This window comes from Aquila chrysaetos, chromosome Z (assembly GCF_900496995.4).
Source record: "Aquila chrysaetos chrysaetos chromosome Z, bAquChr1.4, whole genome shotgun sequence".
NCBI classification, from domain to species: Eukaryota; Metazoa; Chordata; class Aves; order Accipitriformes; family Accipitridae; genus Aquila; species Aquila chrysaetos.
Genome location: NC_044030.1, coordinates 11679298 through 11703653, shown reverse-complemented (window position 1 = coordinate 11703653; position 24356 = coordinate 11679298). Strand labels below are relative to the sequence as shown.

Here is a 24356-nt window from a genome sequence, read left to right as displayed (position 1 = left end):
AATATTAAATGTCTGTTTGTAAGTTGTTGAGAAGATAAATTCTTGCTGCTTTTCCTGCTGAGGAGCAATAGCTGCAGAAAAGCGTCCTGATATCTTATACGGTGATTTACACCTTGATACAAGTGACTTTGCCTACTGTTGTCTTCTGTAATGATACTGATTGGTAAGCAAAATAGTGATGAGAATGCACTAGGAGTTAAATTCTGTCAACTACCAGTGTGAGGCAGTGCCTCCATCTTGGCTCTGTGTTGTGAAAACTGCTTCTTGCAATCCTAGCATTAAGAAAAATTTTAACGAGCAGCTCCTTGCTTGTGTTTTTGTTTGTTTATAATGGAGGAGGACAAAAGCATGCACCATACTTGCTCCTTTTACACACACACATGCACGCACGATGCTAGCAACAGTTAATGATGCGTCTTAAATGATGAGCTATCCATGGTGACTTTGAACTTTTCTCCCTGTTAGTTAACTTCTTCAAATTTAACAACTGTCAGTAGAAATAAACCATTTTAAAAGAGTTTCAGAAACTGTTTTGAAATTACTTACTTTAGAAGTATTTGGTACTTTAGAAGTCATTACGATGAAAGTGCAGATTATGAAAACATTGTCACATGACAGCAGCTTCCTTGTGCTTGTGCTATGAGGGACCATCCTCATTGTAGTTACTGGTTTATGTAAGCCTAAGCAGATTGGTGTTATTTTCCAGTAGCTGGTGTCTAGCCGTACTTTTCCTCTTTTTATTCTGGTGATTCTTTCTTGAAGTTTAAAGTAGTAATATAATGTTGAAATTAGATGATGGCATGAATTATTAACCCTGGAGTCTTCCTAGTTCACGTTGCTTTTACTTGAAACAGAGAAATTAGAAATTCACTTTAAGGGATATCTTATTGTTCCAGCACTCATTAATTCAAAAAACCCTTTGGAGCTGCTGGTACAGTTGTTTTTTGAAGCTGGTGCTGTGGTTAGTACAGATGCTTTAAAGCAATTCTTGTGTGTTTGGTTTGGTTATTTTATCTTATGCCGACCTGATCATTCTGTTGAAGAAGGTCCTGATGCATCTGAAGAAACATGCATGTACCAGCCAGCATCCCTTGCATTAAGGCAGATGCCCACTCATTCCCCCAGGTGAGAGTGGGAAGAGGTTCTCCAGCCTTGCTGAGTGGCAAAGCAACAATCATCTCTAAGCAATCCTTAACAAGCAAGCATTAATGGAGGTCATTAGGAGAAGCTACATTCCTGATAGATAATGACTGAAATAAGTCTAGAGGGTCTGGATGGTAATGGGAAGGCAACCTGACATGTTGGCTTTAAAGGGGGAACTGCAGAAAAATGAGAAAACTGAGGAAGCCATGCAGAATTTTTTGGACTTTTCAGGCAAAGCTCAGAAGAAGCTTTTCAGAGGTGTAGGAGGCTTCAAGAGAAGACAAAGTATCATTTTGGATTTTAAAACAGCAAGAAAATGCTGCCCAAGAGATGGGTGTGGGATAGACGCAATATGGAAATAATCAGGAAAGGAGGTTGAGCAAGTGAGAGAATTGTACTGGATGGTGCGAACTGACCTAGGTCAGGGAAGTACAGAAAGGATTCTTAAAAAAGACAACTACACAAACTAAATGGAAGTTTTGTCCAATGGTAAATAAGATTTCAAGTCCCTCAATGTGTAGCAGGGAGAGAAAAAAGTATCCTGTGTTGAAAGGGGAAAAGGAGCATGATTCAGTTGTGGACAGCATGATGGTGGCACTTCCAGCAAAAATGTTGAGATTTAAATAGAAAATGATGAGTGGCTCTTGAAATGTATTTTTTTTTTTAATCCCATCTGAGCAGTATGCAGAGAAACCTGGTGTGCTGCCGCATGCCTTGTGGATTAGCCTGCTGCTGATGTGAGTCCAGTTTGTACCATAATTGACATGACTTAGGGTGAGTGTGTTCATGATTTCACATGTTACAATGCCAAATGCTATGGGTTTGTCCTTTCAAAATTTTTTTTCTGTTTATTAGTAAAATGTGGCATTTTCTTCTGATAGCAGAAGTCAGAGTAGTAAAAATACAAATCCCCTAGAATATCTTGAGAGAAAGGAGTTAATTGTTTTGGACACAGAAGACTAGAAAGGCCAAGAAAAATCTTTTTTATTTTTAATCAGATGCAGCAATGTTTAGTTTCCTGCCTTCACGATGGGATGTTTATGTGCCTTAGAAAAGAGCTTTTAAGTGAACATCTTGCTACCACTGACACAGATGAGGGAAGATGTTTGTCATTTTCCCTTCAAGATGTTCTTGGTCATTTCCATTAATCTGAAAATAAGTGTCACGATGGGCCAAATGAGAATCTGTTCTGCTTCCACCAATGCTGTAACGTCATGTCCACAGATACCTTTTGCCATGAGTAACCAACAACAAGAAATCGCATGGGTACGTGTTGCAGAAAGAATGGTGATGGGGCTCTCTGACTTCAGCAGGGTTGGACCTGTAGCAAATGCTTGGGGAAGTGGGAGTCCTCCTGCCTCCCTTGCCTGCCATGGAGGTCATCAACGAAATGCATTTGAACTTCATGGGCACAGGATCAGACTCTTGGTTTGCCACAGTAAACAAACAAAAAAAAACCCCAAAACAAAACCCCAAACCAATCCAACCAAACAAAAAAACCCCAGACCCAAAAAACAAACCAACAAAAAACACAACCCCAAGACAAAAAACAATTCCTGAAAGAATGAACAGTTTCTAATTTGGGGAATAATCTACTTACCGAAGAGCCTTCACAGTGGCCACAGTAAAACATCTGAAGTTCCCTTGTGGGGATAAACATCAGAGGAGGTAAAGGAGAAAGGCAGACATGCATAGGTTAATTACAGATGCTTGAACTGTGTGCCCTTTGGTGGAACCCAGTGCATAACTGTGGTCAGCCTGCTTTTGTCATGCTTGAAAGGAGTATGAGGCATGGTGACAGGCAAAATAGAGTGGCATATGGAAAAGATTTCCCTGCAAGATAAATGCTTCAGGGTAGTGTACTATCTACTGAATTTTTTACATTGAAAATCTGTGAACAGGGATTTTTTTTCTTTTATATATTCAGATTGATCTTCTGCTTTTTGGGGGGATGGGCAGGGGCTCTGATCTTGCCGGTGGGATGATTGGGAAGATGTCTCTCCTGACCCATGTGTTCTCTGTGAGAGCAGGTGATTTCTTGGGGAGAGTGCCACAGCACAGTGGTACTATTTTATTGATGTAAATTAGTTCAGTGTGTGGTAGATGAATAAAGTGACAGATTGTCGTCTTAACCTTGCAGTGGGGAAGAAGGCACAGTTTCACACCACACTGCCTCTGCAGAGGTCATGAAACTGTTTAGCGTGGGTAAGGAGGCTCCACCTGACACGTTGTTGCTGAACTCCTTGCAGGATGTATTCTGTCATGGGAAGGTTTAGCAGCAGTCTTGTAGTACTCATATTATTAATTACTGATACCAGAACAATGATCTTTCCCTGATTAGCCACAGAGCTCCTATTCAAAAAGGTTTGACTGATGTAATTTTTTTTTTTTTTTTTTTCTTTGAAGCACAGGCTGCGCTGTGAATGTAAATGGTGTTGATTCGAGATCCTCTGTTGATTATTGTGTTGTGGAAGAGTCCTACTGAATGCAAGGGCAATTTTTTAAGTTTGTGTTGAAATAATTTTCTTTCTAGCCTTGGATTACCACTGAAAACTTCATCCTTTTTCCTTACAAAAGCAAGGCTAACAGCTGTATTGCACTCCTGAAAGTGAAGACTGAGGCAGTGGAAACTGTAAGTCTCTTCTAGCTTCAGGAAGTTGCAAACTTCCCTGGAGCACCTTTTAAAAACTCTTTGAGGTGTACAGGTGTGAGTTGGCTGAAGGCAGAAGGGAAAGTAGGAAAGATGAGTTCCTTTTTTGTTTTGTTTTGTTTTGGGTTTGGTTTTTTTTTTTGCTTTTGTAATATGTTTTTGGACTTCTGCATTTTGTAAGATGCTTTTCAGGTGACTGGGCAAGTTGAGGTTAAATTTCCCAAGGTGTTGTTTGTTGTTATTTTGTTTTGGTTTGGCTTAAGTAAAAGCTGAATGCTCTGGCCAGCTGTTGCTGTTCAGTAAAGCAATCTGCAAGGTGATACACAGCTAAACATGCTGCTGTCCTGCTTTTGATGCTCTTAGTGGCTAAGAGGTGGTTGTGCTATATATTATGTGGAATGTACGCTTTGGCTGACAAAGTGCAATCAAAGCAGGCATCATACAAACATAGAAGCAGATGTATTACTTACGTGGGACCATACCAATAATAAAATGCCTGATTCTGTGGTGTATCTTTGTGACACTGAATCACTTCCAAGACAATTGTTTAGGACATTGTCGCTCTGAAGTTGGAGCAGCACTGGTGTAGACAGTATCTGCTTTGACATGTTCAGTGACTCCATTAGATCTGAATTTGGGAAAGTTTTTGTCCTTCTGCTTTTTTGGTTGTTGAAGTCACAAGTGCTCAGATTAAAAAAAGAAAAACAAACCAAACCACCACACTTGAGAAAAGCCAGAAAGCAGATGATGTTTTCAACAGCGAGAAGAGGGGAACTCCACAGCACTTGCTGTCCAGAGGTCTTGCTGGAGGCTGTTCTCCTGGTCTCTCTCAGTACTTAGGAAGGAGGCTGTCTCAGCCTACCTCGCTGCCAACCCTTTTGCAGATGTTTGTAAGCCTTCACCGTCACATGGGATGTCCTGTAAGTGCAGCTCTGCTAGCGCTCCTGCAGCTTCAGGCATTGGGATGCAGCCCCCAGCTTGATGGATGGAATATTACAAAATCTTATTGTGCTACCGTATAGCCAGTGATGGCAGGAGAGAGGGGTTAGTACCAACCGATTCTGGGGTTTTGGGCCAACCAGCTCAATTGTCCATTGTAGTTGCCAGTTTATTTATTATTAACAAGTCATTTGTTGATGACAGTGAAACATTTAAAGTACTGCATTATTCTTGTTGCATGTGTCCCTCCCTCCTTTCTCCTTACCTCCCTTTTAAGCCTTAATGATATTTTGTCCAGCCAGTTTCTTTGTTGTTGTTCATCTGTTGTGTCAGGTTGGAAAATGATCCTTTTTTCTTTTTTTTTTTTTTTTTTAAATAATTGCTCTGGAAATATTTGTGCACAAACAGTGCATTACTTCACCAGTAACGAAGTTCTGTGAGCAGAAATTATCTGGATAGAAGTTGATGCTGTTGGATTAACCCACTCAGCCTGCGAAAGAAAAGGTCTGATCTCTTAAACAGTACCTGCAAAGAACTGACATTTTAATAGCAAAGTGAATTGACCATTGATTACTGCAAAGAAATGACTAAGTCATTTCTCCACAGGGACAGGGATTTGATGGAAAAATGTTTCTGGATATGGATTGATTTCCAGTTGCAGTTTGGGCAAAGGTGTGTGCTGTGTTTTGAGGATGAGGTATTACTTACATAAGCATCTTTTACTCTGTATAGTTATTGCCTGTCTTGGTGCATGTGAAAAATTATGGTTTGCCCCTTTTTGATGTACTAGCATAACCTCAGCATGGAAAATTCACCTCATTTCCTGTGAGGATCTCAATTTCTTCTGCAGAAGTGAATGAGTAGCTTGGTTTCATTGCATCTTCAGCCTGTCATTGATCTTTCTTCTCAGACTGAAGAATCCGGCCAGTTTCTTGGGGCTGGTTGTAACTTCTGTGATACTCACTTTTGCTAGTGGGAAAGGGCAGAGACCATCAAGTATGTTTTACTGTGGGTTTTGGGGTTGAGTTTTTTTGCAATATTTGCAAGGTAGAGATTTCCTATTGTTGTGTCTGAACCTTTCCATATGTTAGCAAATTCCAATAAAATCTATTTTTCTAGACAGTGAAGTTGGACTCAAGAAATGTCTGGCTTTACCAGCAGAGGCTGTCTCCAGGGGGGTGATGGTACAGCCAGCATGGGAAACAGAGCAATGTTGTCCCTTTCCTCTGGCACTCCCCTTCCAGACTTCCACAACCCCTCAGTAAAACCTCACAAATCTATTTTCACAGTGATTTTATTCACTCTTATGAAAAGCTTCCAAATGGGCGAGATGCTATAGTTCCATAGCTCTTTAAAGCAGTCTGTCCAGTGGCTAGAAGCAACAGATGGGAAGGCTTTGAGAGGTGGCATGTTTGCATAACTGGTCCTCACTGGACAACAGAGGGTAATGTTGCATGTGCTGTAATAACAGGTATAACTTGTGCAATTTGTTGGTTGTTGGTCTGAAGGCATGCTAAATAGTTGCATCCATTTCCTTCTATGAGGATGCATATGAAAAGTGGTACAACCCAGTCAGTGCTCACATCAGTCCCTGTGACATTAGAAATAGATAATTGTCTTCCATGCTATTACTGACAAAATAAATTCCAACTCCAGCAGTGTAATTTCAGATTTCACTGCTATTTAACCTGCTTAATCAGTACCGTTTACTACATATATTCTGATACTTATTGCTATAGTAATAGATGGTAGATGCGATGACAGACTTTTTTCCTGCTTTTGGGAGAGGGGTGTCAGGTGAAAGAGCCAGGCTGATACCAACCAAGCTGCAGAATTTGTACAGTAAAAACGTGTGTATTCAAATACACACACTGTCAACAAAGTTTGACAGGGTGTCCTGGTTTCAGCTGGGATAGAGTTAATTGTCTTCCTAGTAGCTGGTACAGTGCTGTGTTTTGAGTTCAGTATGAGAATAATGTAGATAACACACTGATGTTTTCAGTTGTTGCTCAGTAATGTTTAGTCTAAAGTCAAGGATTTTTCAGCTTCTCATGCCGAGCCGGCAAAAAGGCTGGAGGGGCACAAGAAGTTGGAATGGGACACAGCCAGGGCAGCTGACCCAAAGTGGCCAAAGGGGTATTCCATACCATGTGATCTCATGCCCAGTATATAAACTGGGGAGAGAGAGGGGGTGGGGATCGCTGCTCGGGTACTAACTGAGTGTCAATCACTGGGTGGTGAGCAATTGCATTGTGCATCATTTGTATATTCCAATGTTTTTGTCACTACTGCTGTCACTTTATTAGTGTTATCATTATCATTATTAGTTTCTTCTTTTTATATTCTGTTAAACCATTCTTATCTCAACCCACAAGTTTTACTTCTCTTCCCGATTTTCTCCTCCATCCCACTGGCGGGGGGGAGTGAGTGAGCGGCTGTGTGGTGTTTAGTTGCTGGCTGGGGTTAAACCACAACACAGGGACAGTTAATTTTGTGTTATTTTCTAAACTGTATTGATGCATCTGCTGAGGCAATAGATGGGAATGTCTGTTTTCTGAGACATCAGAAATTTGATGGGGAGTCAGTAGGGAAAGACTCCTACTAAGTGGGAAAAGACTTGTTGCGGTTGTTCAGAAGGACTTCTAAGGCAAGAGTACAACAATGGGCCACACCATCTGTCTGGAAATCTCTTTTATTTCTTTTCTGCTTCTTTCGCCCAATACTGAATCACAGCTATTAACTTATTGCAGCTCTCTTCATTGCTGAGCAAGTTAACACAGGGCACAGAATGTTATCTTCATTTCAGGCAGAACATACCCTGGAACAAGTAGAGAGGGTAGAACTGAGAGGAAATATGCATTGTAGAGGTCATAACCACTTGAATTAGTTCAGCTTGTTCTTATGCTTTGGCAGGTCATCCAGTAAAGTTTCATGAGCCTAATGCAGCTCATTCTGCACATTTATTTGTCATAGTACACCACGTACCAAACTCACTTCAAAATTCAGCACTCTGGTCCCTGATACAAAACAAGACTTTTGCAGAAACAGCAGTCCAGACATGCCATGCGAGGAAAGAGGAGGAAGGTCCTGAGGTGACAGGACAGGGAACTGGCATGTGGCTTTTCCCCAGTCAATACTGACATCAGAGTTTGAATCATCTTGCAATTTCAGGGAGACCAAGAGCTTCTTATCTGCATTTCTGTGGTGTGGTTTGCCCTTTGCCAGTCTGCTGAGACTATCGTTTCACAGTTACAGGTACCTCTGCTCACCTACGAAATCACGTTGACACATCCTGGGGGTTTTTAGGGGTTTTTTATTAATTGCTTTAAAGTATATGTCAAGAGAAGTTTCAATGTTTGAAGAGTCGCTATTGAATAACTTTTTCAGACCACTTTTAAGCTAGTGAATTGCATTTGTGTAAGTGAATCTGTACATCTACTGTTCAAAGTGACAATATCAGAGGTGGTGAAGGCTTTTCTTAAAATAATGTAAGGACTCAGAAGAGTTAATATCTTTCTGTTAGGAAGAAGATCTAGTGCTCTGTAACTTGCAAAAGAAAATCCAAATTGTTGCAATAGTTCCTAGCAGTCTCTATGGTAAAGGAAGGAGTAACAGGAAGGCCTCTTCTCTTTTCTTAGCAGCATGAAATTGAAACAAATTTTTCTGCCTTTCATGTTTATTTTCTTATGTGCTAGAAAGTTTATCTGTAGTTGTTCATTTATTAACCAAGTGGTTACTGGAGAGCAGAAAAACTGAGTCCATAGTAGGTACCTAAAAATTCATGTTATCACCATCACTTTAACAAGTGGTAAAATGAAGTGGTAGGCAGGTCAAGTCATTGCTGTTGCTCTTCCCTGGATGGTGATTGCTTGCCTTTTTGCTTTGCAAGGCTGCCATGGTGGGGTCATGCTTTTATTTGTGTGTTGAACAAAGTAATGCTTACAGGCAGCAGTTGTTTAGTGAAGGAGGCTGCCAGAGGTGAGTGATGCCAAACGATTACTTTTGGATGGGAAGATTTCAGATGCCACATGAAATCTGGAATGTCTCTGAAGTGACATCGGGAAGTGGGACCCTTATGTGAGATCTTTTTATTACTCTTTCACCTTTTTACATGTTGTTCGAATGTTTTATTTCCCTTGATGGGTTTATGGGTTCTATCCATCTGGGATCAATTAGGACTTAAAACTGTCCTCTGAGAAACCGTAAGTTAGGCCTTTATTCACTAGAGGTGTGCAGGGAGCTTTGTTTAGCTAAGTCACATTTAACAGCTTCAAGGTCATACCAAATCAGCATCTTCAGTCATGTAATACAGAAACTTGAAGCCTGTGAAGTCAAGCTGTGGTACCAAAAGATGCTCTGGTAGGGGTGCAGGAAACCAAAGCTGAAAGGCGGTAACAATGCAGGACACCTGAAATTGTCTGACACAAGAGACAGCCACAGATTGTGAAAACCCAATTAGCCTGTCAGTCTCAGCACCTTACTCTAGCAGAGGCACTGTGTATTTGTTGGCCCAGGTGAGATCCACAGTGATGCAGAAGTTGTTGGTATTGCCATATTACTCCTAAATTGCAGGTCATGATGTACTGCACAAGAAACTGGGGAGAAATAAGGGTAATAATCTTTGTCATTGTAGTGGATTTTCCGGAAGCAGTTCCTTCAAGATGATGTTTTTGTGATGCATGATTGCATTTCTCCTAACTACTCCAAGTAATGACAAAACTGCATGGTTCCTCTTTTGTGGTCTCGGACAGCTGATCTAGAAATCATGATGCTTAATCATAGCATGTCGGAGAGCAGTATGTGTTGTTTGGTGGGGAGGCAGGCATTCCTGCTCTGTGTGTTAGATACACGCTACTCTGCTGAGCATCAGCTGATTATTATTTTTCCTCCGTTAACCAAAAACTCAATGTGTTGCCATAAATGACTATCTAAATGTTGTAGTTTATGGTGAAACATAATTTCTTAGAGATGAGTCACCTTCACAGAGGATAAGAAATTCTGTGATCTTCATTTTACAAATTTTAAATACAGATCCAACGTGTTTCCCCACTTTGCAGTCCTCTAGATGCAGTCTGAAAGACAGCAGTGTCTATCAAGAGAAGAGTACGTAGAGTGGTATTCGCTTGTGACACCTGCAGTTCCAGTGTTTGGGAATTATATGTGTGAATCTGCTTCCAAATTTGGGTATTTTTTTCAACGCTTTGTAGTGCAGCAAGCCATCAAAATCTCATTAGTAAGAAGCCACTCCTGTGCTTTTGTGTTTCAGACTTTCTTTTTAGTAGAGATTACATTTTCTGTCATAGTGCCCTTTAGCGAAGTTCATTTGAGGATCCTGTTCCCTTTATTTGCAGTTCTTGAAAAACATGGGGCTGCACCCTGAACTCACACGGGTATCAAGTTAGGAGCCACCTTTGTTTGCTTGGATGCAGTCAGCCTGTTTTTGCACTGCTGTGAAAGCACAGTCCCCTCCGTGCTTTGTTATTGCTGAAGAAGACGAGGCGGGTTGGGATCGCGGGGAGAGTCCTTTTGTAAAGTCTAACCTGTTTTCAGCTGGAACGCTTTTAGGAGCCTAATTAGCAGAAAGTCTTAATCATTGTGTGTATGCCGTGCTCAGGAAGTTGAGAAACAAGGTGTGTGAAGAAGAGCCTTCCTTTTCCTAGCCAAACTGAGGGACCAGCGCAGTACAAGCAATGAGAATGCAGCTAGGTGCAGAAGGGGAAATGTGAAATGGTTGTAGGCTTAGGAATTTCTTACTAATCCTGTGTTTTCTATTTCTTGGAAGGTGGTGAAAAATGACTACAGGCATATTTCTCTCATCTGCATTGAAGTGCTCATTGAATTTTATGGGGTTAAGGTTTTTCTGACATTTATGTTCTACCTGGAGTACACAGAGCTAGCTAAAGGCTGGACAGACTGAAGATTTTTTTTTTCTTTAGTTTTTCTCTTCTTTTCTGTGATGCTCCCTAGTAAAAATGATTGTTTTCTCTCCTTTTTATATGTGGAAAACAGGATTCTAAGCATACCTCTGGTTTTTGTCTAGATTGTGTTCCGTAAAGGCTGCTTCATCTGTTCCCCATCTTCATTATCCAAAAACAGCAGCATTTCAGGATTAAGAGAATAAATTTTAAAAGAAACTAATAATGAGCTGCTGTACTTAAGCGTGTTTTGAGAAGAACAGAAACAAAGGTCTTCTGAGGTCTTATTTAAGTTACATTTGTGACAGCTCACAAGACAGTGATGAAATGTGCTGGTTGAGGATCTTGAGGCTGTTGATGGAGTTTTACTGAAATTCAATCTCTTCTTGGTCAAATAGCAAAGCTTCCCTAAATCAGAAGAGCAGTAGTTTCAGGTTGATGCTATTTGTTTCCTTCATCTGTCATGCACAGTGGAAAAATTAGTGAATTTCAGAAAACAGACAAAACTGTTTTCGAAAAGAAAACAGGAAGCCTGAAGGATGTCTATCTAGGTTCTTTGACTTCAGTGAAGGCTTTCTTGGAGGAATGCTAATCTCCATTTTCTGCCCTCTCCATGAGTATAGTAGTAGAAATTTGGAGCAAGGAGTGGAAAGAATGAAAGGTTACTAGCAAGAAATGAGTAGGAAAGAATAGGGGTCACTGGAAAGCTATATAAAGATGGAAAAAGTGATCCTACGGCTTGGAAGATGAGACAGCTACATGTGACGTAAGGCATGTGGGGATGTGTTGAAATGTGAAGCAGGCATTTCAGGATGATGCTTTTTAAGAAGGAGGAATAATTTCCACAGTGGTGTGCAAAGACTGAGTCTAAATGAACAAGACAAAAAAAAAAAAAAAAAAAAGGCGGCATAACTGACTCAGGAAAGCATCTGGAGTGCAACTTTCCTACAGCACTTATCTGTTCTTTCTTGGCTTGGTAAGTAAGTGTTGCCTTTGAAAAAATGAACCAGTGGCCAGGAAAGTTACTAGTATTGTCTGTATGACGACACCATGGTCTCAGCTTGAAAAATACCAGTTAGGTTTGGGGTCATTTTTGGTATGTTTGTTGGATCCTGAATACACTTAGTATGAGTGGTTTTCCGCTGTGACTTGCAGAATAGGAAGTGGTAGATACAGAGAGTGGTAGGTGTCTCTCCAAAATCCTTTCTCTGGTGGCTAATTTGTGGGTTGTGTGGTATATGTCTGAGCTGATTGAGGGAAAAAAACTGAAGTAGCCTTAGTCCGGAATTTTTAAATGGGATTAATTTCTTGGCCATTTACAGTTTTCTCCCCTTTTGTTCGGTTTTCTTTGCACAAAAGAATAGGAACATATGCAGAAGCTGATCTAACCTTGCTAAACATGATAGTTATGGAAATAAGTTCATTCTGTTGGATCATCTGATCAAACTTTACACAACAATTCAGTATATTCACTGACAGCAAATCTGTGCCTATCTGGCAAAATAGTAAATACGGTTAAAATAAATTAAGGCTAAGGATGTCATAATATTTAAGTTATTTTTCATAACACAGAAGAAAAGTTCATGTGATCATGGAACTGTAAACAATAGATGTTGAGGAATTAAATGTATCCTAAATTCCAGCAAGTAATTCTACAAGTAATCTCCTGTGAGGGCTTTTTTTTTTTTTTTTAATTTGGTGTGAGGAAAAACAAAAAAAACCAAAAAAAAACCCAACCCCGAAATGTTAACATGATTCCAGTGCTCTGTAGGTGACCATCTTTTCTTGCAAATGTGTACATGGTCTGTGCATTAGCCTTCTGACTGTATTCAGTTTGTGTGAATTCTGGTTTGTGCGATCAAGTGAATTGTTTTGCTGTTCTGGACCAAATTCCAATGTGCTCGTTGAAACTTCTCCTGCAAACCTGTTGTGAATGGTCATGTAAGCAAGTTCTGTTGTGCAAACTCACAGGCTGGTTTTGCAGCAGCTGAGGGGCTTGGGTGTTGACTGCATACCCAGTTCTCTTGTGTATTCTCAACAATTATTTTTTTCCTTCCTACTAGGAGCAAATGACAGCATGACTAGGGTCTGAGGAAGTGCTTCTGTGTTCCTGCCAAGGGTCTGTGGGTGCAGAGGAAGGGTGCAAGGACAGCAGGGACATTTTGAGCTACCATGGATATCCCCACTGATTTGGTGCCGTCCTCCATGATGTCCCAACCTGAAGTGATTGAGGTGAGTGGACCACGATGGAAGTCTGACAGCTGAACTGACTGAACCTCTTTCTTACTTCCTCATTGAATCCTAGCTTTTTCTCCTGTCTCACTTCTGAGTCATCGAGGGAACTTTTCCTGAAGTATTGTATTAAAGACTCTCATAATTTGCTAAGAGTGTTGTTATACTTTGACATATGATATTCCTGTGTTATACTACTATTTGTAGAAGAAAATATATGGCAAAATACAATCTTTATTGACTCCATGTAGGTGATCCCTGCACTATGGTTTGATTTTTACTGTGCATAATTAATACAAAGTAGAAGAAGGTCATAATGTGGTTCAGTTGCAATAATACCGCAGGAAATTTCAGGTTCAGTGTTCTTATTAGAAAAGCTAAAGTTTTTAAGCCAAAAGCAGCAATAAAATTGATAACATACTTAAAATTACTGACACACTAATCTTGCTTTCATGAATCAAAGAGCATGTTTCAGACTTGATATTTATAAATACCTAAGTGATTTCTCCAGCTCTGTGTACTGAACACCAAGTACTTGTGTTTTCTGGTGAAGTAAATACTACAAACAGAAAAGTAGGTGTTAATAACAGTCAAGATTTCATCTCAGAAAAGCATTTTTGAAGTTCCTTTGACTTCATAGAGACCCAAGTGTCTGTTACAACTTAAAGCTTCTAAGGATGTGTATTTTGCTGAAGAGGGCACCACAACTGGTTAAGGTAGATGTCGGAAAATTTGAGATCTAATGTTTATTTTGCTTCTTCGTTGTTGTCATTTGCTGGAGATTCTTTGGCTCAGGAGACTACACCTCTTAGCAATATGCACTGAGAAGTGCAGTAGTTCAGAGATCCCTGGACTCTGTGAAGTTACAAAAAACATGTCCACTAATGGGTGGTGATGTGAAATGAGCTGAATCCAAAATCTGCTTTGGAGAAACTTCTTTGTGCTCCTCTTCCTCCTGTGTTTCAAATGGAGAACTAGTATATTTTAGAAGTATTTTTGTTGTTTTTCAAGTCTCTGTCCCTGTTAGGGTCAGAGAAGGATTTTGTGTCTTTACAGCAGGATAGAATACCTGCTAGGAGTTGGATGTTGTATGGTTGTGTCCCAGGCTGCCTGGCTGCTGCCAGACTGTTCTCCCTTTCTGGAGAAAGGCTCCCCCAGGCCATTTCCCGGCATGTTCTGAAAGGCATTTGTACCTCTGCCTCCATGGTTTCTCTCTTCAGAGCCTTCTTTAGGTATAAAAAATTTGTGTATCTAATGATTGCTCTTCAGGATAAATGCCTTCTCAAAGGGAAAATAGGGTCAACTGTGGTGCAAGAATGGGTGGAAGAAAAGCTATTGCTTGTCAAGGACTTGATCAGCATAGTCACCATTCTGTTGTACTTAACACACAAACAAATATACATGTCCTGTGTCTGCAGGGACTTTCTGCTGAATAAATCCTGCCCTGGACTTGCATCACTAGACCAAAGACTAGAGATAAATGGATGATTCTGGTCATTGACTGGTAATCCAGACCGCTCTTCCTCCACACTTGGGTTTTAGAGACTGTGCTTCAATGAGATTTGACTTGGGAGCTAAAAAGAAGTGGCAACAGGAAGCAAAGGAAAGACTGGTATCTCAGTGTGGGAGATGATGGTAGAAAAATATCATTGTCTCAACCTCATGTTGTAAAAACGGACTCAAATTTGATATCCATATGGGCAGACTTAAATGCATGCATGAATTCTCACAGATTTCAGTAAACCATTGTGGGTCTGATGGTTAATATAAGTCTTGAATCCTATGTAAAGGAGTAACAGCTCCAAACAGTCAGCTGGGAGCCATGTGTATGTTTCTGAGGTTAAGGAAGAGCTTTTTAACAGGCAAGAACATAGTGAGACACGTAGCTAAAGAGACAACTCGTTAGATGGAAGTATTGAAGTAAAGCGCTTTTCAGACTGGGACTGCATGGGCTTCCCTTTCACATTTGTGTTGACATACAAATGAATTTTGGATATAGTTTAGAAAACTATATTCATTAAAATACTTTTTTTTTTCTGGAGGACATTATTTTGCCTTTTAAAACTGAGCGGATGCCACAGTGTGCTGCAGAAGACATTTAGAGACTGATGTTTTAAGGAAGCAATTTTTTTTAAACTTGGAAGTAACCTTGCATGCCTTCTGCATGAGCTAGATGGCATCTCAGTTACAAAAGGAAGTGTTTTGCTACCTTACTTTAAACTTTCTTTATCTTGAATCTTTTTTTTTATCTTTAAGCTTTCCTTTAGCATTGCCAGGATAGTTGGTTTCCTTCATATTTCGTCAAATTAGTCTTAGAATTATCTATTTTGTATACACATGTATGTGTATGTACATACGTGTATACATCTCAGTAATAAATATTCCTCTGCCTATCATCAGTCCTTTAACTGCACATGGCAAACAAGAATAGATCCTTATTTACCACAGGGGAGAATCCCAGAGACCTCAGCAGGATCTTTTGCAATCTGAAGCCCACCCTGTCAGGTTTTCGCTTGGGCTTGAATCCTACAGATGCTTGTGGTAGCACCACAATGAGGGAAGTTCCTGCTAATTTAATTGCAAATGGTATCTTTCTCAAGATTTGTCTTCTGAGTCAGGTAACAAAAGATTCACATTTTGAAAAAGTTTTTGAAAGTCACTTCTTGATACCAGGTATGAAATTGTTGTTACTCTTTCGAAATATTCTTATTGCTAGTGTGTCAACATGGAAACTGATTTTGGTGCTCTCTTCAACCCTCTAGTGAAGCAACACATTTTCCACAGTCATGTCTTTTCATACCCTCCCTGTACACTGACCTGTCCAAAGCTCTCTGCTCCCATCTTCTTTCCCCCTCAGCATCCTGTTACCAGATGTAAGAAGTGGTGATTAAGAGCACAGACTTAAGGCATCTTGGTCATGTTTAAATGTGAAGGATAAGTAAAGTTTCAGGGTAGTTCAGCTATCCATAGCTGAAATCTGGAATAGAAAATAGTTCTGGAATACCATTCACAATATGTCAAAGTCGTCAGTGAAATGAAGAAAAATTCCAGAATATGCTTTGAGTTTTTGGCGATGGGGTTTTACTGTAGTGCAGAATCTAGTGATTTCAGATTAGATAAGCCATTCTGCTCTTAAAGAGAGAGAAACAAAATGTAACAGAATTTTTTTACTTTTAAATTGGGGATATTTTGTGGTACGTGTGACAACTTCACACCTCAGCTATAAGCAAAATTATATAATAGAAACCTGATTAGTCTGATAATGCAGTAAGCAGAAAGTTAAATAATTCTGTAAGAAGCATTTACTGTCCCAGAGGGCTTTACTGTTTGCAAAAAGGAAACATAACAAGTGGTGATCTAAACTGATTAATGTACTCTGTGGAGTGATTAGTATCTTCTCTCTTTGTGAATGGCATGAGATGAATTCTGCAGTAAAAGCTTTGAAGAAGAAATGATTTGAGCTCCAGTTGCTTAATGAACCAGGGACTTCCAACAGTGCTTCAGAAATGCTTAAAACAAGAAAACAACAAAAATTCATCATTCTCTTTCTGCTTTTGCCAGCAGTGGATCCTACCAGCCAAATACTAGAAGTAAATGAGTACATTTAAGTAACTGCCTTGCAGCTGTTCCAAAGAGAAATCCAGAGCAGTTTCCATTATAGTGGCCTTTCACGGCCATGTGGTTACCAGAGCCAAAAAACACTTCTCCCTATCTGTGCCAGTGAATACTTCTCTATTTTCCCTTCTTTTTGTTTGAATTAGAGTGGAAGAGATTTAAACTATTCTTGCCACAGAATGGTCATCCTCAGTACCTTTTTCCTCTTTATAATCATGCTTCAGAACAGACTCCTGTGGGGTGGCACAGCTGTTGTAACCCTTTTCCCCAACAAAGCCCAATACAATTTGCATTTTGGATTTGGTGCCCAAATTTCTGCAGCCATGAAATGCGTGGATTTTTTTTTTTTTTTTTCCCCTTCTAGGTGAGTAAACAAATTAACCTCTTTACCAAAACAGACCTCTGGTGCTGGTAAATAAGGTAAACGAGAACAAAAGGAAATGGTGAGACTGGAAGAAACGGTTTGTGATTAGCAGTATATCCAGGCATCACAGGGGAAGCTTAAATGCCAGTATGCTTTTTTTTTTAATTCTTATACTAGATGAGATTCCCAGGGGTTCAAAATACATCTCCGTTTTGTTCAAAGTAGACCAATACTGCCTTATAGGCAGCTGCTCAGTACTGTAGGAACAAGTTACTGATAGAGAACCCATTGTTGCCAGGCCCCTGAGAGAGAAAGATTTTTCTGTATTCTGTTTATATATTTCACAAAGCAGTGCATCAAAGCAAAAGAAAACCAAACTGTCTGATGTATATTTTGAGAAAAAAATGTACTTGCCATGGTAAACACAGGATAGTCTTCTTATTACCATTTGGAAATCTCTATTTCCAGCCCAAAATGAAATTCGCTACTCTCATTAACAGAGTTTTACATAAGCATTTTGCTTGTAGACTAAACTCTCCCAAGTGCTCACTTTGCTGGTTTTCTTGGTGAGGAGTGGTGGAAGGTGTGCCCTGGAGGTGGAAGTAGCCCCAATAGCCTACAGCATTTTTTCAGCATAAAAGTCCAGTCTTTCAGCTGCTGGACCCAAGAATTAATTCCCAGCTTGGCTCACTGAGCACCAAACTGGGCCCAAAGGATGCATGTTGTAATTAATTACACATGGAAACTCACTTGGGATGTTAGAGGTGCAGATTATTTTTTTTCCTCTTGTTTCTTCCACTCTGATGACTTCTAAAGTGACACAGATAGGGGACTGCATGCTACATTTGTTTCCAGGAAGGTCTCCCCAGGGCTGACGTCTTTGGGGAAGGTCTGTCCTGTACTGCACTCATCCTGCACAGCAGCCTTCAGGGACTCACAGCAGGTCAGGTGTCTGGCTACGGTGTTCAGGTTGAGGATAAGGCAGGTAGGCAACTGGGGACGAAACTGGGCGAGATAGTGGAGAAGCCTAGTCTGCATCATGACACAGATATTTTTTTTTTTTTGAAAGCTTAAGAGGTGGCATATTTCAATCAGTAAATTAGATGATAGAATATAATTGCCTTCCTGTCTCCCGCAAAGCCAGGAGGTGTTGAGCCTATACCTGTGTTTGACTAATGTTTGTGAAGCTTAGCTTGTTGTGAAAGCTCACCCAGAAGAAAATTAATTTTGAAGAGCTTTGCAGAAACCCTTTCTGTACTCTGTATGGGACATTTGGGCTCAGCTACCCAATTTGGGCTCAACATGCCTGATCATGTCTCTCCTAGTGGCAAAGCCAATTAGCTTATTTTTGCAATACCTCCACGTTGCAGTAGTTGTGGCCTCCGTTTGAGAGGAGCTTGGAAGCCAGAGATGGGGCAGCAGAGAAGTGTTGTGTGGTCTAGGAACAAATCTTTAGCAATCAAAGTGTTTAAGCCATCCTAGCAATGTAAGGGGGGGGATGTGGTGATGTAGAACCATCCCCTGATTCAAACAGTCTTTATTTCTTTCTCAACTGGAAAACATTCATCAGAACATGTAGGCAGTGCTTGCGAGGCATGCAGCTCATCTGAAAATGTTGGATCTGTGGAAAAACAGCAACAATACAGCAGTGTCTGAATTATTGGATAGGTTGCTGGAGGGATGAGTTCACTCTCTGTCTTTTGGATGTTTTTTTCCAATTCCTCTAGCTTTTTAATTTCCTAAATCTCTTTTGCTTGCAGAATTCTGTAGTGAAAGAGACTTCATGTGTGTGTGCATGTGTGTGTGCACGCTTCCTTTCTGCAGCAGTAGAAAGTGCAAGAAGTTGAAACCACAGAGCTGGCAATCTGGGCCCCTGTTGGCCAGCTCAATATTCTCCTGACCATCACTGCTCTTCACTAACGCTCTTGTATTTCAGTAGTGAATTGCATGGCTCCTGATTTATCTATCCTGAAAAGCTGTAGGGCCAAGTCAGGGTATTTCAGACCTGACAGTTAGCAACCCTGGCATCTTCCAGAAGAAAGGCATTTTTAGAGTTAGCTGGACTTTCTGCTCTCACCCATTCCTTTTTTAGCCCACAGAAGTTATTTTTGAACTTGCTTTTGTAGTAGTCGACAGTGAATAAGCACTAAGGAAGGTCAATACCCTCCCTGGTTTTATAGTCAGTCTGTGGAGGTCATAATCATAGTTTCCAACAGGATCTGTATCACTTGTGGATTATACCTTCCAGGAGTAAAACTGCTTCTTTTTCCAGGGTTGCTGGTGACTGGGTCTCTTTGGTACACTGAGTAGGTATGTTGGGTTACCCTTTTCAGGTATAAACTGTAGCATACAGAGAGCTTCTCAGTTCAGTTTCTAGTAGCTGGGACATTTGTTAGCTCTGAGACTCCTTAGTAATACAGTCTACTACAAAAGCATCCTAAAAATTACTGGATATGCTAGCTATTGCCACATGATCCATAAGTAACTTTATGCCTTATCATGTCATAGCAGAGTTAAAGGGGTCCCCTTGCAAAGAGATTCATTTCCTCCTTTTCAGCTATGTGAAGGGAAAAATGAGTATAGTGAAATGAAGAACTAGCCTGCTGTGACTGAACCACCGCATCTTATCATACAAGTTTTTCTTTAAGTCCATTGAACAATTACTTTGGGAGGTGCAATTATGAAAAGGGTATGTGAGGAGCTGTTGTATCATGGTGGTAGGGTTTCATACTTCCATTGTGCAGATGAAATTATATCTGTACATAAGGCACAGTAGACATAAGGCTATAATGAATCAGGACCCTTGTCTGGAGACTTTTTGATTTTTTGACTTAAATTTTGGGTAAATGCCTTCTTAACTTCTACTTTCATCTTTAAAGGAAACACTGTCTTTTCCCCTTTATTTTTAAACCTCTTGTTCCTTTTGAATTCTGCAGTTTGAACAATAGTTTGTGCTTTTCATTCGGTAATGGAGAAATTTTTGTTGCAAATTGGAATTTTTTTCTCATCTGTTACAACTTTACTTTCATAAAACCCATGGTTTTGCAGCTGTGGGTTGAGAAAGTATTTACATATTGATTCAATTATTCTTATACTTACTTGCTTATGCTTATTTTAAAGATATTCTTAATTGATACCTTTATTTGAGGATTGTGAAGTTGGCAGTTCCCCAAAGTTTTTCAGCTGTAGCCTTCCTGATATGTTGGTAAACTTCAGAGTATTTTACCTAAACTGAAAGCACTGCTACTGGTTTTCCACTCGCTGCTGCACTAAATGTAAAGCTGTAAGACACTTATTGCTGTTTTGGAGTCCTATTCTACCATTCCCAATTCTGCATTTCCTCTGAAATGTTTTCTGGATTTCTGGGCAGCACTGAGAATGCTAAATATTATTTTGGGCATCCAAGGGTAGCTACCTCAGAATTAAAAGCTCGTCCTGTATAGAATGTGTCTCTTCAGAGTCTCTCAAACTTCAAGGAGACTGCATGCAAGTTGCATGACTTCTGCAAAATCGAGGTCTCTGGCTTGTACTTGGCATTTCATTGTATGCAAAATTGTCATCTTCCCCAGACTTCCTTGCCAAATAAATTGCTTTTCATCTCCCCTCTGTTCTGGGTAAGAAAACAGCAGCATGTTGAGGTTAATTCAGTAAAAAGAAAAAAGAGAGGAGCAGACTGCGTTTGGAGAGCTTAGGGTTAAAATATTTTTAAGAGTTTTCTTGGGTATGGAATCATTTTTGTGGCTTCCAAGTTTTAAAAGCTCTGTAAAAGTCAGACCTTAGTATTCTAAGAATGTTCAGCTCTGTTTCTCTCGGCAAGAAATAAATGCACCCATGCATGCTGGGGTGGGGGTGGCTGTCCTCTTGTTTTTTTCTTTTTCATTTTTTTTGCTAGGTGGACTGAGGAACTCCGCAAACTCTCGGGTTGCAGTGGGGTTTGTAAACTGATCGTTTGTCCCTCAGGCACCTTGTGCTAACTAATGCTTCATTTAGACAGTATCAATCAGCAGTGTTTGAAAACTTCTTGGTGTTTGTTTTCTACCCTAAGCATCTCTTCATGCACAGCCCTCACCAGGTGGGCTGTCACTCACCACTGAGCTGGCAAGATCCAGAGATCCCCTCTCACCTTCCTGCTCCAGGCAGCCAGCGCCTTCTCTGCTCCGGTATCTTCCCCGAGAGGGGAAGAGGGTAACGGTCTTCTCACCCAAGGACATCCCATGAGCAATCTGCTGCATGCCTTGGATCCAAATCCTCATGCCACTCTTTAAGCTGCGATGGAGAGGTGGGGCAGCAGCAAGATGAATCAAGCAGAAAGCACGGGAAAGTTGCTGACAGGGGCTCTTCTTCCCAGTCTCCCCACTGCCACCCCAGTGGCATGGCACCGTACCACCAGAGGAGAGGAGCCGAGAGGACAAGTATAGCAGATAGTGGCTGGAAGGCCAGTGCCAAGGTGATGTTATGGCCATGGGACAACTAGGTGTTGACTGTAGAAGCAGAGTGAGTTTTACTTATTAAGTCCTGGTCCCAAATTTCCTGGTCTGTGTGTGCTGTGTTGTGGTTCTATCTACGTCTCTTGATATTAAGAGATTTAACTCCATGTACTCAGGATTTTCTTGTTCTCTGGTTTGGGACAACTGTGTCTTGAGTATTAGATCAACCTCACATGATTAGAGGAGGCTTTGCTTTTAGTCTGCTATTACTCTGTTTTGCTTTATCTCTCTTTATGGTTTATAATTGAGATGTTTTCTTTTTCTACACAGATATGTCCTAGAGGTTTAGTTAACATGGGCAATTTGCAGCTCAGTTTGTTTTAAACTTCTGTTGAGATATACTAAATGGATGAGGTAAATCTCAGGGCACTGCACATCTGGCTTACCCAGGCAATGAAACACACTGAGTGAAACTTCAGGAAATTAAAATATAAACTTCCCTGCCCCTTTTCCTGCAGGGGCAGGAGAGGGGATGGATCTGCCTGCTTGCATATGCCATTATGGTATGTTAACACTTTCATTACTCAGCGGTATGTTGCATTGACCTCCTGCTTGAGCCTTTCCAGTCAGATACCAGCGTCACGGGTAAATGCAATGCCTTGGGATTTGTATATTTGTGACCTTGGAGGTCAAAGCCTTCCTGGAAGATAGACGCTGGCATCTGAAAAAGCTGATCATCTGGAGTCCCCTGTTTCAACTTTTGTCATCAAACTGTCTCTTCTTCTGCTTTTCTTTCTTTAGGGACTGAAAAGATCGCTTTTAAAGGAGATCCCAGGTTTTAGATTAGCACGCTCTAAAAACAAAACTTCTCCAAAATCCCATCTGTGAACAGAGCGTTTTGTTCCTGTGTCTTCAAAATGAGAGAAGAAGCCAGTGACCCTCATGCTACTCCTCCGAGATTGCTCAAGTTCTTTCATGCTTTTAAATTTAACAAGTCTGACTCTGTAGCGTTTTACATACTTTTATGTGCGTTGCATACATTCAGCCCTGGCTTCGCATTTTGTGAATAAGACAAATTTTTTTATCATATCTTGTTTCAGATTCATGTGAAAAGGCCGGGGAGAATAGTACAAAATCAGGGGATAATTCACATTCTAAGCCCATGTGAAAACAAAGCCACAAAAAAAAAAAAGAAAAGAAAAGAAAAAAAGAAGAAGAAAGTGACATTTACCACATTTTAAATATCTGAGTTAAAAATATGTGTTCTGCCAGGTGTAGCTGGCCTCTCTCCACAGGAACAACAGTAGAGGAGGAATCGTTACCTATGGGCAGCAACCATCTGAAAGAAAAATTTAGATCGACAAATATATAGACAAAGAGAGAATTTTTTCAGGATCGCAGAAGTCCCCTAGATCCTGGAGTCCTGACCTCCTCTGTAATTCAGACTGTAAGACTGCATCCAGATATTCCTACAGAGAGAAAAAAAACAGGGCATTCACATAATTAATGCAGATGTTGGCAAGCTTTTATAAGGGCCACTAATTCATTTGTATGACTTCCTCTCTCCCTCAAGGGTTCCTATACTTGACCTGTTATTACCACATGGTCTTTAACCAAAGAATTAAAGCCAGATGTCTTGTAGCTAGGTCTCCCTTTGTTAAGTATTCCTTATAAATCGGGGTTTTTTATGCAACAGAGAGATCCTACATGAGAACTTTTAAAATTCTTAAATAATTAAGGCTGCAAGGTTTCTAACCTAAGAGTTGATGTATCCTAGAGGAACAATAAAAATTTTATAGTCACTGTGCTGAGAAATACTATTTACTCTAGCATTTTATTATCCTGGGTCTGCAAATGTTTCTGATCGATGTTTAGGTTGGAGGTAAAATCATTCCAAAAAGACATTTTTCTTTAACATAAATCTAAATGTCATGTAAAGCATATAGGTGGAAAGTTTTGTGTATTGCTTTACTGGAATTAGTTTAATTGTGTTGACAAACAAAGGGAAATGAAAGGAAGCAGAAATAGCTTTGGGTAATTCTAAGGAAATCTTTATCAGATACTATTTTTACTCGAGTCCAGTTACTAATTCTGTTTCTCAATTCTGTATATTTTTGGTTTCAACTTGAAGATTACGTTAGCTGTAGCATTTCCTGCAGAATGGCTGGAGCTGTCCAAAACATAGGGTTTTGTTTGCATGTTTTAATGGGAAGAAATTCTCATCTTGTAGTGTTGTTGATCTGTTCTTTGATAGGGCTTATTACCCAGTTTCTTCCTAAAAATGCTCCTCTTTTTGTAAAAATTCAAGTTTAGTCAGTAGAGTTTCACAGCCATAAGAGCAGAGTGTCAGAGCTGGGCCTCTTTAGGAAGAGACTTTTTTGGCATGACTTTCTTGGTTTGGTTTTTTTAATCACTATTTTTACATCCTTGTGTTTAAGCCATGCTAAACAAGGAACCAGGATGTTATTTAGAGGGGTTCCTTTTTCTAAGATTTGCCTTTTGGGAATTGCACCTTGAGTAATTGATTATAACTGAGGAAGGAAATTCATTAAGCATTTTCTTGTTAGCCAACAGTTTTATGCAAAAGTTCTACATTCTGGTGGAGTATGGGGCTTGTTTGTTGCCCCCATAGCTGTGCTCAGCTGAGTACTCTGCAAGGAAATTAATCATGTATTCCCTGACATAGCCATAACAATACTTAAAGCAAGAAATAAGGTTTGATGCTTTTAGCACTAGTTAAGTCAAATACTGCTTTTCTGATTTCTTGCCTCGCTCCTTCTACTTCAAATTGGAATAAGCCAGTTCAGATGAGTTATACTTAAAAGCATGATGTATTTCACACCCTGTTTAGAAATGTGACTGATGGAGAAAGAAGAATGCTTATAGAAATACAGTGGCCTGCTTCTTTTAGTCTTTATAAATGCACTTCATGCTTCATGGAAAGACATAGCCTGTGGCCCTGGAAATTCACAGTCTCAGAGCATATTGATGAGCTTAATTTAGGGTGTTCTTCCCAGTTTAAGACAGGACAAGAAGGAATGCCCCTGATGAAGACCTGAATGAGTAAAAAT

The 24356-nt window shown here is 40.2% G+C and overlaps 1 protein-coding gene across 4 annotated transcripts in view; it reads left to right on the top strand.

The window, feature by feature from the left end:
• The window catches only part of LPAR1 (lysophosphatidic acid receptor 1), a 78366-nt gene that overhangs the window by 12046 nt on the left and 41964 nt on the right, over nucleotides 1-24356 (top strand). For 3 of the 4 annotated variants that reach the window (XM_030005243.2, XM_030005241.1, XM_030005244.2), the window contains exon 2: nucleotides 12711-12879. In XM_030005243.2, coding sequence (XP_029861103.1) covers nucleotides 12820-12879 — 60 coding nt within the window. In that variant the 5' untranslated portion in view covers nucleotides 12711-12819. Of the gene's footprint in view, nucleotides 1-4882; nucleotides 5237-12710; nucleotides 12880-24356 lie in introns of those variants that run through there. The other variant, XM_030005242.2, reaches the window with a different exon arrangement.